This window comes from Podarcis bocagei (genome assembly GCF_964188305.1).
Source record: "Podarcis bocagei genome assembly, chromosome: 4".
NCBI classification, from domain to species: Eukaryota; Metazoa; Chordata; class Lepidosauria; order Squamata; family Lacertidae; genus Podarcis; species Podarcis bocagei.
In genome coordinates, this window is record NC_138128.1 from 67,020,610 (window position 1) to 67,039,363 (window position 18,754).

At 39.4% G+C, this 18,754-nt stretch overlaps 2 protein-coding genes across 5 annotated transcripts in view; one reads left to right on the forward strand and one right to left on the reverse strand.

Annotated features, from left to right (window-relative positions):
• The window catches only part of ANKRD1 (ankyrin repeat domain 1), a 209,111-nt gene that overhangs the window by 101,616 nt on the left and 88,741 nt on the right, over positions 1 to 18,754 (forward strand). The window lies entirely within an intron of this gene.
• Positions 2,678 to 18,754, reverse strand: part of PCGF5 (polycomb group ring finger 5) — a 33,701-nt gene continuing 17,624 nt past the window's right edge. For 2 of the 4 annotated variants that reach the window (XM_081189838.1, XM_081189837.1), the window contains exons 2-10: positions 18,297 to 18,605; positions 15,932 to 16,028; positions 13,211 to 13,266; positions 13,040 to 13,099; positions 12,198 to 12,346; positions 10,644 to 10,742; positions 9,003 to 9,092; positions 7,326 to 7,385; positions 2,678 to 5,217 (exon numbers count right to left, since the gene is read on the reverse strand). In XM_081189838.1, the coding sequence (XP_081045964.1) occupies positions 5,170 to 5,217; positions 7,326 to 7,385; positions 9,003 to 9,092; positions 10,644 to 10,742; positions 12,198 to 12,346; positions 13,040 to 13,099; positions 13,211 to 13,266; positions 15,932 to 16,028; positions 18,297 to 18,408 (771 nt within the window). In that variant the 5' untranslated portion in view covers positions 18,409 to 18,605 and the 3' untranslated portion in view covers positions 2,678 to 5,169. Of the gene's footprint in view, positions 5,218 to 7,325; positions 7,465 to 9,002; positions 9,093 to 10,643; positions 10,743 to 12,197; positions 12,347 to 13,039; positions 13,100 to 13,210; positions 13,267 to 15,931; positions 16,029 to 18,296; positions 18,606 to 18,754 lie in introns of those variants that run through there. The other 2 variants (XM_081189839.1, XM_081189840.1) reach the window with 2 other exon arrangements.

The window sequence follows — 18,754 nt, forward strand, 5'->3', positions numbered from 1 at the left end:
GCTCACATCTTATGCAAGGACACTTACAGTCCATCCTATGCAGGCTGACCCAGATGTCAGTCCTACAAAGTTCTGGGGGTGCTCACACCCAAGTAAGTGTGTACAGGAATACAGCCCACAAGAAGTTACCTGGGTTATTATTTTTTAATGCCACACAGTTTCTCTTTTCAATGGCTGACTGTAATGTGGTACGCTAATCTATGCATTTTTATTTTCTAGTCTAGAAAGCAAATAAAATTTTGTGTAGAAGTTTTTTTTAAAAAAAGTTAAAATTACTTTGAAAATATGTATCAAAATGGACTATGTTGTGTATAATGCATAACACAGTGTTGCCTTATTTGCTAACCCACAGGACAGACATGATTGAAAGCAATGTTCTTTGCTAAAACAAACAAACAAAAATACTACAAAGATCTGTAAAATGAATGTTGATACCTTGTCACATACTCCAGGCCTATTCTTTCTGGCTAAGGATTATGTAACTAAACCTCAAAGCTATTTTTAAAAGGCTGAATGAAATTAGTTTGATCAGTATTTTGTGCTTTGCAGATTTACAAGATCGACAGGGCACAGAGTTTTTGGTTCATAGGCCAGGTATAGCAGAGCCACCAGCACTGAAGCAAAAGCCTTTGTACCTTTTCGTAAGTGAGCATTTCTCAGGACCAATTTTAAAGCAACAGAGACCTTCAGGCACTCTCCAGCATCCAAGATCATCATTAAATGTGAACCCCTTGCCAAGAAAACAAAACAAATGCAGTTCTAGGAGGTATATTCCATTCATAGGGGAAATAAGCCCCCTGTGTTTTTGTGTCATCTTTTACAAAGATAACTAAGCATTCTGGAAATATTTCCTAGTCTCTCTCTCTCTCTCTCTCTCAAATTACTAATCCTGCTTGCTTATCACTCATTGACCTTGGGAAATGCGTATAAAGCAGAAATGCCCTTCTCTTCTTATCACACACTGCTCTGCATAAAAGATGCTACAAGAAAAGCAGAGTGTCACTTGTGTAAACAACTTGAATAAGCATTTTAATCTGGGAAAACGGGGGATTTTAATTTAGGAAAACTGTGTGTGTTAACACTACATTGTTTATTCTAATTTAACAGTATTGCATTATATAGGCATTTGAGACTGAAGAAAAAGAAAGTAAACCATTTGGCATGAAACCTTCAAAGAATACACATTACTAACTAGTTGAAATTTCGTTCAAGGGAAGAGAAACCAGGCAAAATCTTTATTTCTGTGTAAGAGATGAATCTAAACCTGTAGCATTGCTTCAATCCTGCAAATCAATCTACATATGTAACCTCATGTCTTATCCTATAGGGATCCCTATCTGCCCTAAGCTTGTATACTATTTACTGCTTACTTGCGGGCACAGCAGTGTTACAATTCTTTGGGCTGGGCATGCAGAAGAGTAGTTTCAAATGCCCAGGGTGAGATTAAAAGCTTTCCATTTCTTCTGTGAAAGGAAAATGCCAGCCTGCACATGGGAAAAAAGCTTCAATGTCCATGGAGCAATTCTCTTTCACAGAACAGAGGAAGCTGGCCAGACTATTTGCCCATCAAGCCCAGTATTGTCCACTCTTTTCTGTCAGCTGCTCTCCAGGAAGCAGTCTTTTCTATCCTAATTTTAACTGAAGATGTCATTTGAGACCTTCTGTATGTAAATCATGTGCTTTATTGCTGAGGTATGAACTCTCCCCAATAGAAAATATGCCTTGGAATGAGAATCCTCAGCACATACTAGGCTTAGAGAAAGTGAGCAAACAGTGAAGCCATTGTCTGGTTTGATTTTATTTTTTACCCCCAGTCAGTTTGGCTATGGATATCTCTGTGTGCACTATCTTCATTTATGCAATGTTCCTCTGACACAGGAAGCCTGTGATCGTGCTCTATTAATATTTCATATTTAACTTGTTCTTGGCACACTGTTTATATATTTTTAGGAGTGATCAGATGAACAAATAGGTAGAATCGTCAGCGAACTAAGAAGTTAGAAAGTTCTATAGAAGACGACTGCACTTGGTGGTCCTTCCTACAATTACCCAACCAACTCTGTAGAGGCACTATACAACTGAACCAGAAATGCAATGGTATAAGCCACAAAGAGGTTACATGTGCAAGAAACATTTTAAGGCTCTTAGCGTTTCACAGCTCACAAGTCTGTCTTGGATTTCCATGCTTTTTTTTCCAAGTGGAAAATATTTGCTCCCATTAATCAAGGTTATGCTATTAAAAACAAAATGCAAAAAAATAAGAAATAAGATGAACTAGATGTTGGTTCCCAGCCCTAAACATCCGAGATGCTACTGCAATTGATGTAGAAAATCTTTGTAGCCAGACCCCAAATTCTAGTTTTTATATGGCCCTTTCTCTACGGAGAATAGCAAATTTTCTGCCAGCGTACAACATAATTACACAAGGTTTATAATTGTTAGATTTCTGAGGATTTGGACAAAACACGTTTAAAGGAAGCATACTATTAAAATAAATAGATTATTTTGAGAATGTATTTTAAGTCAGTCGGAATGAAGTTTTGAAACATTACATTTACCTCCATGAATCAAAGGAAGGATTTAACAGCTCATTTTCCACAGGAAACCAAAAAATAGTTCAGAAATAAGTTGCACATACTCCATTTGTGAAAATAAGAAAGTCTTTTGTTTGTGGGAATGTGGGAATTTTTAACAATGCTCAAGTTGGCAGAGCACTGATGAAAAAAATAAATCAATATTTGTTGCTATTGGAGGTCCTTCAGATCTTAAATGGCAACTATTTCAGTAACTTAAGTAAAGCCACTATGCATACAACAGATCTGCACTGACAGATTTTTCAGGGCATCTTTGGATGTTACCTAAAAAAGCTGAAGCTATGGTCTATGCATCTCTTTCCAAGCTTTTGGGTTACATATGGGGAACATATGGGGTTACACTTTGGGGGAAAGTGGTGACTCCCATATCCTCGCCATGGCAAAGTATACACATTCTGGATCTGCACACAAAGGAAGATGCAGGAGCTACTGCTTCGGGTGTCATCCAAGACTATGCAAACAGATACACAAATCAACTCATTAACTTTCTCCTCCCCTTGCCCTTCTAGGTAATATCCAGAATCATTCTAGTGAAACACAGTGCAAAGGGGGAATTTGCCACATCCTAAAATACTAACCAATACACAGAAGTAGGCTTATATAATGTAATTAAGATCCACTGCTAGATGTTACCTGTGTGTGTACACAATATCTGGCTAAGATCCAGATAAGTAGTTCCAAGAGCTTAAAGAAGCTGCGGACTCATTCTTCTCAAGTGGCAGCCTCACATACAGTGAAACAACTGCTTTGGAAACTGAAGTGAATTAGAAAATCAGTTTTTGATATGGCATGAGTGGCAGGCCAAACTGTTGAAAGGGGGAGAACGTTAGGCAGGTGCAAGCTCTCTGCACCCAAAATAGGAGTGTATGCAAGTGGTACTTCTGCACCATGCCCAGAGCATTTAACAGGTGATAGTTATTGACACTGTCATCAAGTATAAGTTAGAGGAAGACAGCATGGGCTTTAGTCCAGCCACTCCTTTTTCCTCCCATCTGCTGTGTTGTGCCTGACACTCCTGATCATGTTGTGGGGCACAGAAATGGCAGCCTACAGTTATTTCACCATCTACTTCCTACTTTTACATGCTAGGGCTGTGGTATTTGTACTGCCACATTTTCCTGAAGTGAATTCATTACATCATAGCATCCGAAAGTGAATGTAGTTACCTGTAGTGTGCCGTTTACTCTACAAATAATTCTGTTTATTAAAACTTGTACAGATCATTCAGCTGTATTGTTTTGGCTTTTAACTGTGCAAAAGTAATGGAAGACAGGAAACAAAATAACAATATGTTACTAGCTTTGTAATGATATCCATAAACAAAACACAACATTTTTAAAAGAGGAAGAATGCACATGCGATACCTAAGGCAGCCATTAGTATCTTTGTAACACTACCGCTTGTCAGGGGAAACCTCCCCCCTCCCTCGAACAGTCAGTGGGTTTTGGTCAGGTAGCTTTGTCAATCATGTTAAATCCGTTTCTGTTTCAGGTGTTACAACCAGTTCTACTATAGCTTTTAGATTCCAGATAACCCAAAAATGTGGTTGAAATACCATTAACATTTTACAACATGTCAATGTGTTACTGAATATATTAAAATAATACAGACGCATATTTAGGTGCAGTGGTCCTAATCTAGCACACTTAAGATCACCAATTTCAAAACTACCTCTTTCCCACATTGTTGCCTTCAAGGAAATCTGAAAAGGGAAGCCTGCAACGGCAACAGTTTCAAAAAATACCTAACACTTTTTATATTACAGTTTATGACGCTTCCTGTTTCTTCTTTTATTTAAAAAAATATTATGTAATAGACTTTTAAAAAGACAAAATAACCTTACCTGCTGCATGTTTACAGATTTGCCATTTCTGCAATTTAAAACTCTAGGTTAAGTTATATACACTGCTGAAAGGATATGAGACATTATACCATTTCAATTCAATACAAACTGTCGCGTTTAACTTCTCTGACACAAAATCTAAAATTTCAAATTCTGCAAAGAGACTGCTGTATACTAACAAGTTAGCTACCTGGACCTATGGGGAACTGAATGAGAAAACGTTAGTGGCACAACAACCACATTTCTAAAACATGTATTATATACAAACAAAAAAAATGTAAAGGCATATTTAACCTTTTTATACAGTACTTTCAAACAACATTTTTCAGTAAGATAGTTAATGTGGAAAAAAACAAACGAACAGCAACACCACATGTGAAAGAGCCGATGGCCATCTCTGCCGATGTAATCAATGTTATGGACCAAGGAAGGTTTCTAACAGGCAAAGCAAGTATTCCAGAGATTCAGACTATACATTTAACTATTTGGCTATGACTCGCAAACTCTGATGTCACAAACATCTTATGAATGTTTCAGTAGGAGAATGGCACTTGGATTATGCTAACAGGGGGGAAGATAGTTGATCAGCTGAAGAAAAAGTCCGTATCTGCATGCTGGAATTCTGATCTTGTTTTCCCACCCCCCCAAATCCAGGCACGTCCATTCATTGTGCAATCTGTCGATGGGTAAATATAGTGCAGGTTTAGTCTCAGTGGGATCTGGCCCTTTGGTCTAACCGAAGTCAATTCTGGGTCGATACTGGAGTACCATGGGGTAAGACTAGAACCGCAATGAAAACAGAACAATGACAGCATGTAGACATAAGCACATATACAGTAGAATTATTTAAGATGCATCAAAATATACTACTCATCAACTTATACACATTAAAGAAGCGAAACGAAAAGGAGGGGCTCTGTATATTAAAACAACAAGAGTTGGGCTAGCTCTTCCCATGTCATGTCAGATTGCCTTGGAGATGAGCTGAAGTATTTCTCCCCAAATCAGACAATACATTGCCTAATTTCTGGACCAATCTGAACCCATTATTTCCCTCTGTATAGCCTTTCAAAGCAGCCCCTATGCAAATGTCATTTCCAGTCTGTTTATTCAGGCCTGCTTTGAAGCAGTGAACATGGGGAATCTGCTGCTGGGGGCCTTACTGGGCTTCATCACATGTTCCAGAGAGCAGGAGGAAGATAAATACACTGAGGGCCCTTGTGCCACTCACTATAGTTCAGCTTAGCATAAGTGAAGGCAAAATTGGTGGGAGGACCATCATGTACGCAACCCTGGATAAAACTCTTCTTCCTTTACGGCACAAGTAATTTTACTGCACAAAAATAAAATTTGTCAATTATTCTAATGCTATTCCTAAATTGCTTTGAAATCTTAGGCTGAAATCCCATGAAGTCCTAAGCAGCTAAATAAACTATTAACATAAATTAAACTATCAAACACCATCTTGGGTGGTGAAAGGTAGGCCCGGCTCACCTGTGGGGCAGGGTGAAGCAGCCATCTTGGGTGGTAAAAATTTCTGAGGCAGCGCCCCCAAGATTTCTGGCGAGATCTTGCAAGACTTCAGTGAAATCTCAACAGAAATCAGTGCTGGTGCCAACACCACTTCTCTTCCAGCAGCAGAGGGAGTGGGGCGGGCAGTGCAGTAGCAGCACTTCCCCTTTTGCCTCTGGCGGCAAAACAGGACATGCCGGCCCTGTTTTCAGGCAATTCAGGGATCATCCCATTGCTGCATGAGAATGCAGCTTTAGTTACATGTAACGTAACTTGAGCAAGCAGGGCTATAGGAGGGCAAATCACCTTGTGACATTTTGGCCTATCGTTTTGGCTTATTATTCTACAAAAAGCTAAGGAATTGGATTATTTTATCAGAAGTTTGATTATCATCTCACTACTGAACTCTCTCTCTCTATCTATACATACAGGTGTTTGTTCTTTTCCCAGTTATCTTAATGAAACATGGCTATGAACCATTCACTCCTAGTCTCCACGTATCCTAACAATTAAAAGTGTTTAAATCATACACAAACAATTAAACAGCATCAGAGGGAGTCACCAAGGCTGCTGGTACAACCACAGCAGATAGAGGGGCTAAATACTACCTTCTAACTCCCATCTATGTAGCCAGTCAACATCAAGTGCCAGCAGTACAGGGAGAGGCCAGCCCTCAATTGTTATAACTTATCTCTGAAGTTTTCTTAGGATACTTATGTTTATATATCTATGAGCAAAGTAATCCTAACTCTGGCCAGGGGTCAGTGGGGTAAACAGAACGGCAGAGCCACTTCAATGTTCTTTAACTTATAATGGCCAGGGCAGGAGGGAGGGGCAGTGACATTCACTTCTTTCCCTTTTGTTGGGCTGTACCAGCTGCAGGTTGGCACAACAGACTGGGTCTCTCTTCAGGAGCTGGACTGGCTTAGGATCCAGCAGATCCATAGCTGCAGCAGAGGCTTCTGTGGTGAGGGAGCTCCCTGCACCCCCATAGGAAGAGGCCACTGGGTGGGAATGCCCACTGGATTCTAAGATCCTATAGCAGTGCTAATCAGGACTTAGGACTATAGCCTTAGTGTCACTGTTTTATAGTATTTCTATCTTTGATATGTGCCTTGGGTATGCAAAAAGAAAAGTAGGATATAAATTTCACAAACAAATTAATTAATAAATATTATTACATGCATTAAAAAAATTAATCTGCATGACCTTCTGAAAGCACCTGAGGCTTATGACCTGCAAGGCTAATTTTGGTCTCCAGAGACTTTCTTATATGGAATTAAAAGGACACCCGCCACCCATTGGGCTTCATTAACAATGGTTGTGTTAATGTCATCTTAATGACTATAATGTGTACAGTCGGGAGTGCCTCTTACCTGATAAAAAGAGCCATCCTGTGAGCAGACTTGCGAAGATGAGCAGTTCTGACACCGAAACTGCGAAGGAGACGAGTTTCTGATCAGATAAGAGGCATCCACAACTGGACATGGATTATCAGTCATCTCATTTATAATTCTGTTTCACATTTGAGAATTTAATTATTTTACAATTAAGACAGATAGTGCATTGCTATCAGAGATTAACAGCAAAACGTATAACTTGTACTGGACCAATTTTATTAGTAGGCATATTCATTTTATAATCAAAAGAACTATAAAGGGAGCAAGGTGAAAATTACTAGGGCCTGATCTGAAAACCCCATTGTACAAGGGGAATAAAAAGTGCTTCTGCATACACAAAAGTATCCTCAATTGTTCCCTCTCCCTGCCTCCTGGTCTACAGTTTACCTACTCTTTCAGAATTGCCTACAGAGAGTTGGGAGTGTTCTTGAAGGATCCTCAACTCTTTTCAGGATTTGTGCAGCAAAGGGTGCAGATGCAACGAGAGGGAATTAGGAACTTTCTCCTTGAATGAGTGAAAGTGCTTTCCACTTAACTTGGAGGGCTTAAGGCACAAACTGGAATAAAAAAAGGCTACCTAAGGCTATAAGATATGCAAATAGTTTCTTAGTTGCGACTAGAATTCACTTAGAATTGAAAATATATAATCCCCCCACCCATTATTTTATATTCAGTAGATGAATAGGGTTGTATACAACACTGTGTGAGTGCATGATAAGCTCATGCAATGGACCTTTCCCTTCCTCTGCTCCCCCCAATAAGCATCTCCATGGTGCAAGTTTTTCTAATCTGATACTGTGCATCCCTCCCCTCCACTTATGCAGCTATTTACAGCTCCAGTGTTCTGTAGGGGCACTGCAAGGAAAAGAGAAAGATGTATTGTGAAAGCTCCTATCTGCTCATACTAAGCATTAAACTAGTATAAGCCATGTTTTAAAAGTGCTACTAGTCTAAAGGATGATTTCTATCTACATAAATGATTGCAAAACATAACCAGGGATTATCTTTCTGAAGTCATCACTTTTAGCAATGCAAGTCAATTCTTTTCCAAATCTGAAAGTTCTTAAATATTATTGCATTTAATCATTTCTCAGCCTGTCTGAGTCATTGCTCAGAATAATATAATAGATGGTACTAATGGTACCCATGTCAAGTGCTCATCTTTTTGAAATGGTACTTTGTGAGGAAGCAGCTAACTACTAGATCTAAATGTTCAAGTACCCTCCCAATTTCCCCAGATCTATTTCTCTTTTGTTTTTTGTAACCACTTGGCACCAAGCAGCTTTGTTTTCTGTACTTTTCACTGACAAATACATTCTTAGGCTGCCAGGCCCCCTTCTCCCTGGACTCCATGACTTAATTTTTACCTTAGTTCCCAGCAAGAAGTGGCTACTGCCAGCTGGTTTCCTTGTTTACACTCTGTGCCAAAACAGCCAAGGTGGTGCTGGTTTGGAATAACCATCAGTTATCATGCCACTGTATCATAAAATTTGGGAAATCATGGACTATTGGAAGCCAGCAATGCATTTTTAAATAGCTATTAATAAGTCCTGTTGAGGCTTTTAAAGATAAATTTAGAAACTTAAGATAGCAAATAAGCTATATATACACAAAATAAATTATTAGAGTTAAGTTATTTCTAATTTTATTTACATTTTCGCCTCGTAGTCTCCATCTTGTCATATAGATGAATTCCATAGTGTGATCTTTCCCCATGATCTCCCCATTGCATAGTACATCCAGCTTAGAAAGAAAAGGAAAAGGGAAGTACTGTAAATCACAAAATAACCTTAAGAATAAAAAACACAAACATAAAAATGCCAATTTCCATAAATTATTGCAATGTTTCCTAAAACTGATTAGTATATAAGAGGCAATGATAGGGAATATAAACGAGAACACATTATCCTAGTGCAACATAATGCTATTGATCATTGTTTAACTGAACAAAATACAAACGAAATGGCCCTGATCCAGAAAGATCTTTTTTTACAAGTCCACGTGTATTTTTACTTTCAATCCAGACAAGAGACCCAGCATCTATACATGCCACCTACAATGAGACAAACTAGAAAAGCTGCTTGGATTGCGGCACATCAACTTGCAGTGTTTTTAAACCATGATTTACTTGGGAGTCCATTTGATCCCATTATCAGATTAAAAGGTAAAGGGACCCCTAACCATTAGGTCCAGTCATGACCGACTCTGGGGTTGCGGTACCTATTTATCTACTTGCACTTTGACGTGCTTTTGAACTGCTAGGTTGGCAGGAGCAGAGACCGAGCAACGGGAGCTCACCCCGTCACAGGGATTCGAACCACCGACCTTCTGATCGGCAAGTCCTAGGCTCTGTGATATAACCCACAGAGCCACCTGCGTCCCTATTATCAGATTAGTAAAGGGCTTTTAGTGAGCATAGGAAAGCTACATGATTGTGATTTTTTAAAAAGTAAGGTGGAGAATGTACAAATAAATTTGCATATGCTGCTTAAGGGGAAAAAAGGGAGGGGCAGCCAGTCTGATCATTAAGGAAGGTAAATAATTATTTTACATACAAGTACAGGAAACTGCCTTATACCAAGCTGCAGTATTTGTCCATCTGGTCCACCATGGGCAGCTTAAATATGCAACAGTTCTCCAAAGTTTTAGGCCAAGGCCTTCCACGTGATCTTAGAAAAACAAACTGGAGATGGCAGAAACTGAACTTGGAACTTAATGAATGCAGCCATGTGCTGTATCCATAGTGCTATGTTCCCTCTTCAAATCACTATTTATGGCCCAAAATGCCAATGTTCAATTTGTTGGCATTTATGGTTATAGAACCTGTCTTACTCCTACAACTGCTTTCACAGTTAGAGCTGAAGGATAGATTATTAATGTCTCATTGTCTGAGTGAGACAAAACTTCCTGTTTCATTGTAATAACACCCATCTATATCTCAGAGTTAGAAACAAATACCATTTCAGATGAAGTAACACTTTCACTGAGGAAATGTTTATGCAGTTAGTAGCATTTTTCACTGGGGTCACATTAATGCTGATTTCTCAGTGAATAATAATAATCAGTAAAAGATAGGCTTTACCCTCGATTACGACACTAAAACTGCAATCCCATGCACACTTACAGTGGAGTACACTGAACTCAGTGTGACCGGCATCTTAGTAAATTTGGAAGGGGCTGGCTTACTGACATTAAAGCCAAACAATATTTGTACATCTGAAGCCTGATATGATATGTCCATTTAACTTAACCACAGGAAGGAGTGTAAAATCTTTGGCTTGTTGTCTATCATACCTCATAAGAACTTGGAAGCTTTAATTTTAAACTTAGAAACTTCTTGATGGTCCCTACAGTAACTCGCGTAGAACACCGGATGAATTTCTTCATCAGTCCCTAAAGGAAAGAAGACAAAAAACTGTAAATTTGAATACACATTTCAGTCTTTGTTGGGTTCCAAAATGAAACCCAATGAAAAACAGACAAACCTGCTTGATCATTCATAGGATGAGAAAGTACTACAGCTAAGTGGTAGAACACATTTAGAATTTGGAAGCCTTAGGTTAGCTTCATTTGACAAACTTTCAGTTACAACACAAATGCTACTCTACTTAGCATTTTTGTTATAGCAGTGTTGTTTTAGGGCAGCATGCCAGCTGTTATAAAGGTATGCTCACAGGTGTAACAGAACCTTTATACATAGAACACTTTCCTTGTGAGATACAATTGGCACCCACTCTTTTAACCTTTCAACAGCAGCTGAAAACCTGGTTATTTGCCCAGGCTCTTAGTGGACTTCATTGTTAGTACTGATGTTTATTTTAGTTGGCTGGTTTTAACTACTCTATTTTTAGTACTTGTATAATGTGTCTCAATTTGTTTTAATTTGCAGTTAAATGGAATGGCATTTGCATTGAAGGGCAGGTAAGAAATGTTTTAAATAAAACACTGACATTTGAAGACCAAACAACACATCTGCCTATATTTTCGACTGCCGCTATATGGGAAAGTAGCAGGCTGATTTCAAGTGGAGAAGTGGCAATAGGCAAAAGGGTGCTGAAACTTCCCCTGCTGTTTTATGTATTCTAACAAGACTCAGTGGCTGAAAATGAGCCCATGGGGGTGGGGGGGGGAGCAACCTGGGTACAGGTGTTCCAAAGCAAAAGCAGGGGAAGGGTTCAGCCTTCCTATAGTTTTGAAAAAGAATATTATAGGTTTGTGGGTCAGTCTGGATGATACCCTGGGTCCCTCCAAGCCTATGCTCCTTTATCACGGAGGCTTTAAATCTACTAGAAAAGGTTGCTGAACTGATCAGACCAGTTCTTTTGTCAAGGTCACTGTCCCTGGCAACTTAAAGAATGATCTCTGTTGCCATAGAGACAAATGGATGGACTCCCCCCCTCCCCTGGCTGGATGCCTTGCCATCCTAGGATGGAGAAGAATAGGCCAAGGAGGGCTGTGTATGTGATGCTGATGCTGGAAGCTGGAGACACAGAAGCATATTTGCTCTGTGCTGGACTCAAGAATGGTGACTTGGAGCTTCCCTGGCTTTGGGCGTCCCTTGGGGAAGCAAGATCTGTTTGGGTGTTAATTATAGGAAATAAATAAGTATGTATGCTAAAGACAGCACAGTCTCTACAGATGTTCATCCCAAGGCAAGTGAACCCTGGGTAAATGCAGGCACCCTTGGCACCTCTCACTGCTCATGAAATAGAGGTTGCACACAACAATACAGTTGCAGGAAATTAGAATCTTCAACTGTCAACAAACCTATGCTGTTTACAGCATGAAGATAAAAAGGGTTCATACTGCTCGAGTTATTTAAGAAACAAAAATATTATCAAAACTCACTTTTACTACATTATCCCCGGACTGCCCATTGTTACGTAAACAATCCAGACAAATAGCAATCTGTGGGTCACTCCTGTGATAGTCTTTATCATCTTGATTTTCATCTCCATTTTCATCATCTTTGGGATCTTCAGATTTTGGATTTTCTTCTGCATAAATAAAATGAAATAAAACATACTATTTACACATATTCCACAACCTTCAAACAAACGGACTAAGAATGAAATCCACAGCATGCTTACTAAGCAGTAAGTTGTACTGAAACCAGTGAGGCATAACTCAGTGCAGTGGTGCCGAGTGTTCCTTCTTTGTGTTGTGGCAGTTGCACATGCAGTCACATATAGGTCTATTTTATCTATTCTGCTGTTCAATATCTTCACAAGACTGCTATGGGAGGTTTTTTGGGTTTGGGAGGGAGGTGCCATCAGTATGCTGATGACAATAACACCCAATTCTATTTCTCTTTTTTCAAATAGCAGATTACAGATTTTGACAAAAAACAAAAGCCCAAATCCTTTTCTTATGTATGCCCGTGTAAAACATTTCAGATGCACAAGAATGCTCCTAGGAGGTATAACTGGATAAAAAACATTAGAAACAGCATAACATATATTCTCTATATGCACAACCAACTCTAGAAGCTAAGCATTTTACCGTATGATTTGTATAAATAAGCCATGTAACTAATAGCTGCAAGAGTTAACTCCAAGGGAAAAAGCAACAGCTGAACATACAGGTATAGTTTTGCGAGCACTGACTCTCATGCAGCTTTTGACGTCTGAAATTAAAATACAATGGATCTTATCAAAACGTTACTTTTAAAAAATCAAGGATGTAATTACCATCTCCATTTTCTTGAGGTTTGTTTTTCTTCCAGAATTCAGTCTCACGGTATAGTTCTTCTAGTTCACAACAAAAAAAGGAGCATGATATTTCAGTTCAGTTATGCTGGAATATCAACAGGATTGCAAAGAAAAGAAAGCACGCAACCAAATGAAGAGGGGGATACTTACGTTCTCGAAGCCCTGGGACCAACTTAAATATAATTTCCTCTAATGTGTTATCCAGCCTGAAGAGAGATAAACAGAAAGAAAACAAGTCTTTTGACGTCTTTAAAAAAGTTATCCTTTTTTTTTAAGCTAGCTGATAACAAATTTTATAAACATGCATTGTAGAACATGAAAGGAAATGAGGAAGAAAACCTTCAGAACACTGTTTTTGGCAGCAATTATTTAAGCTACAAATTTCCCGAACAACTATACAGAGATATTTAAACATTGTCTGTGATCCCAAAGTACCTTCCTACGGACAAGACTAGCCACAGAATGCCTGGCCTTGCCTCCTTCTAATCAACCTCTGCTGGAAATTCTACCACTAGTTGCAATTGTATTGAGAATGTATGGAGCCAAAAAATATTGACAGACAAATAAAAAAGAATGTAGGGGGAATAGAGTACCATTTTTTTCTTTGTCCACTAAATGTATCAAAATCTTTTCTCTGGTATGTGTGTGTATATATGGGGGGGGGGGTGTATTACAGTTTTCAAAAGAAAGATCTCCAGAGAAGAAAAGTGTAAGAATCCTCTTATGGCAGTAATCTGTACAAAGCAAAAACTACACACAACAGAAAAACGTGTAGTTTGGCTCATTATCCCATAATGCTAAAGGGACTTTATTTGCCCCTTTAAAATTTGTCTGAAAACTTCCCCTAAAAATAACAGTCTTGTAATTTAGGTTTAGGCTGTTCAGCCTCCCCGCCTAACAGCTGATGTATGTGGTAGCACAGCAGCCATCGCCAGTTTCCCCCACGTCCTCCAGCCCCCAGCCAGAAGCAGTACTTTTGATCTGGATTGGAGAGAGACTGGCAGAAAGGGCATTTAAAGGGTGTTTAGACCTTACGTAATTTTCACTTGTGTGCATGGGGTGCCGGAATGTAACCCCTGCGTAAGTGGGGAATTAAAGGGATGCAGGGTCGTATGAGAAGCTTCAGGACTGGTCCCTATGAGCAGCTGATTGATCTAAAGGATAGACCTTCCCCTCAAACAGATCAGATTGCAAAACTCTTCTGGAAAAAGGCAATCCATAAAAATCTACTGACTCTCCTGTCCACTTACCAGTACAGAGCCAATAGACCAGTTTTGTCCTAAGCTAGTAGCAAACCACAGACAGACAAGTTGCATTAACTGCCATTGATTGTTATGAACTGGATAGTATTCATGCTCAGTTACTAATATTATATATATTTTATTACAGTTTTGATGCACTTGTGCTGAAATGGGATTTCTAATAAACATTAAAAGTGAAGGTAGTCATGAAATATAACAAAATGAGGACACGCAGCAGATATTTCACCTGTACTGTCGTCTGTGAGCACAGTTTTGCAACTGTACTAACAGATGAGCACAGAACAATTTCAATGCTGGTTCAAGCCATTAGTCCTGCCTCACCTGCTTCCTTCTTTGCCGCCGCCTCCACCTCATGCAACTGGAAAGAAATAAAAATAATTCCCTGCAACTGAGTGCCTGAGATGAAAGCATCTCAGATACAGTGGCTTCAGAAGGAACTTGTGCTACAGATTATAAGGGAATTGAAATCATTCAGAAGAGGCTCCCTGTAGGTAGCCATTCATGACCCAAGTCATTCACTTTCTCCTGCCAGAGAAGAAGTGGAGGTAGCAGCAGTACTGACCAAGGGAGAAGGCTGTTGGTGTGATCCAGCATATATGTCTTTTCCCACAGTTTCTTACTACTCTACATACAGTAATGCTACCTTGCAACTTAGCATAAGAATAGTTCTGGAAATCTGGGCTTCCTGTTCATTAGCAACAGAAGATAGTTCTGTGCATCTCTTTAACAATCAGTAAAATCTAGGACATAGATCTTGTTGCAGTTAAACTGTGTTGCAACTCAACCATTGAAACCAACAAAACACATTATATATCCACCTTCCAGTATGACCACTTGGTTTGGGGAGGTTTTTTTCTTCCTTTTTACATCTTAACCTCTTCTCCCACTATAGAAGTATCCATTAATAGTCATATTTGAAAAGTAAGATAAATTGCTCATCACATTTTTGCCTCCTTAACAATGCAAAGATTCTGGTTTGCAGAGCTCAGTTGGGGAGGAAAGAAGGTGAAAAACCCTGCAGATTCAGCAAAAGAAAAAGGAAGCAAAGAAGCAGAAACAGCCATGATCTCTTGGCATTATTTTCCCAAGGATATTTCCCTACTTGCTTCCCCATTACAAACAGGCACCTCATTTTCTTCCAAGCCCATGATTACGTAGTCTGATCCTCCTACATGTTAGTTTTCTGTATGCTCTCCTACCCTATCCCTAATCTCAGGGACATTTAAAGTTCTTGTGATTTTTGTTTGTTTAAAAGGCCATTTGGGTGCACCAGTTAGTTTTTTGTTTTTAGAAAGAAACTGAACTGATGTCATTACACTGCACTGCATAAAAGACAATTATTTTGCACTGCTAGGAGCAGAGGAGCGGGCAGGCAAGTAAGGTAAAAAGACATGATTACACACACTATTATCATGGGATTGCATCCTGGTCCATCTGAAAGCTTGGAGCATTACTGCCACTCAGCATGGATGCAATAATGAGTTGTATGGACCAATGGTCAGACTCGGTATGGTAGCGTTCTATATTTCTGTAGGTAGCCAATCACGTCAAAAGGCAATTTAAGACAAACTCTCTCCACTGAAATAATTTGTATTTAATATCTTCTTACCGTAACATTTCTAATGGATTGGTCTCATGGACTTGATTGCCACATCTGGGACAGTCATTGCTTTCTTCGAAGTGCTGCACAATACAACTCTTACAAACTACAAAATCAAGTAAGAAATAGGTATTAGAAAAAAATGTAAATTGGATGGATGAATGATTTCTGAATGCTATCATTTAAAAGAGCATGCCCACACCTATCACAAGTACATCCCAAGTTCCTTCCTGCCTTCTTCATATAGTGTTGGGATTTTCTTTCTAGCACACCTGGTAAAATCTGCTGACTTCTCTAAACTGATTTGTATGTGCCAAGCTGCTCTGAAAAGTCAAATCAGAGGAGAAGCTAGGAGCTCCATTTGCACAGAGCATGCAAGGAGATTCAGATAGGCTGCAGAGCTCTCTTTTAATGTAAACTGAAGTGATTCTTTTCAAAATAACTTTAAAATTTAAAGCCAGGACAGGGAACTGAGACTCCCCAGACGTTGTTGAACTACAGCTCCCACCATCGCAGGCCATTGGCCACAGTCCCAACATCTGGAGGGCCACAGGTTACCCAACACTGATTTAAAGTAACAATCAAGATTTATCATACCAATTTAGGGAAAACACAAAGCAAAGCTTCTGGATTTGGGGAAGAGACAGATTTATGTTGCACGTGTGCCTGCATTATTTATTTAAATATTTTAATTCAGCATTTTCTCTTCCGTCAAGGCAGCCAACAGCAACATTAAGGAAAACCTCCCACAGTATCTGAAATTCTGTGTCCCTTCAGTGGACACCACCAGGTGTAAAGGGGAGAAATAAGTCTCCAAATTCTTGCAGTAGACATGTACAGGGAAGTTGCCATTGGCTTTAACTTCCAGGTACAGTACATGTCCACCATAGCCCAATTTGGACATCATGCTAAACCATGATTTAGTGTGATGTTCACAAGCTGAAATGAGCCCTGGACTTCTCCCATGTACTTGGGAATAGAACTTTGCTAATGTTTACTTTCAGTTTCTTCTAATCTTAGTTTAATCTGCGAACCAGATATTGTGAGTTATAACAAACTGGTTAATTTCCAAACAAGCCCACTTCAAACCATAGCTTCCAAAGCCTTTCCCCCCTTTTAACTGATCAGTCAGCTATAATCATGATTCTTGGTTTGCACACAATAATAGACAGAGATCAAGGGGAAACTGAAAATAAATGTTTTTGGTCATTCTCCCACCCAAACTGGATGGGAGAACATGAGGCTTGCTCATGTTAGTTCTGCATGTGATGCTAAACTAGGTATGTGGAACCTGAGTCAGTCTACATGTTAATTCTCTCCTCTTTCCTGACCATTAGCCGTTCTGGGCAGGGCTGATGGGACTCTGAATCCAACATGTGGACTACAGATTATCCACCGCTGATTCAGCATGACATATGAATGTGGTGCATGTACATTTATATATACACAAACCCCTTTAATATTTATTACACTTATCCATCACTCTTTCACTGGTATACATGTGGCAAACATGCTTACACATGAAGGTGACCTAGAATGTAAATCAGGACACTACTTAATTCTTTCTGAGTGGAGGTCTCAAAAACGCAAGAATGAAAAGTTTATGGGTGCTACCTATCAATTTGTAGGACCATTAGGAGCATTTTATTAAAACTACCCATCAAGTGAATTTAAACCTTGTACAGGATTGGCCTGTCAGTCCCACTTCATGACATTTTTGTTTTTAGCAAAAACTTCAGCAGTTTCGTGGCTTGTCAAAATGTAACTACTGAACAAAGTTCTTTAAAACAACTTTTTTTTTTTGCTTCTTTTAAGTTGAAGGCACAGGTAGATCTAAGAAAAAATATAGAATCCAAACTATGTCAGCTTCCAGAAAGAACACAGTACCCTGGTATTCTGTGACACTTTTGTCACAGGCATAGCTCAACTATTTAAACTTCCTTCAACTCTTTGAAATTTCTGGTATTAAGGAATAACTGTGATATATTCTGTAAGTGATACTGTTTGAATATTTGAAGTGTATGCTATAGATACTATAATGGTGTATATTATGCAATAGTATAATGATGCATAAATTTTTATGTCTTGGTTTTAAAATTATGTTGTGTAGTGGCTGGAGTGTGGGACTAGCATCAGTCAGATCCAGGTTCAAAACCCCACTCAGCCATGAAACACTAAGTGACCTTGGCCCAGTCACTATCTCACAGTCTACCTCGCAGAGTTGTTGTGTGAGGATAAAATGGAGAACCATGCTGGTTGCCTTGAGCTCCTTGGGGGAAAGGCAGGGCATAAATGTAGTAAATAAGATAAAATAAATAATTGGAGCAAAGACCATTTTGTTCCAAAGATAGATGCCTCACATAATTCTACTTACAAGTATGGAGGCACTCAGTTACTGTCGTTGGTTTGATAAGATATCCTTTACAGATACAACAGGTGATATGGGGATTGAAATCTTTCACAAAGTGCTTCCTCTGGGTAGCCATTCGTGGCACAGGCTGCGGCAATAAAATGGTTTGGACCCGATCCGTGAATCTGGAAGGCGAAGGTGGCAGGATCACAGGAGCCGGTGAGCTGCCCTGCGCAGCTGGACTTCTCCAGGCATTTGATCAAAATCCAAGGGTCCTCAGGGGGTCACGATTCCTAACCTCTGCTTCTTTTTAGAGTTAGACATCTTTGAGCCCTGTAGCACACACACACAAAAAAAACCGAAAATAAAACCCAGGAAATGGAAGTCTGACAACAGAGATGATCCCGCAGCCACATCGCAAACACAAAAGATGTTTGAACTGGCCAGAGGAAGGAAGAAATGCCTGCAACATTTGCATGCTC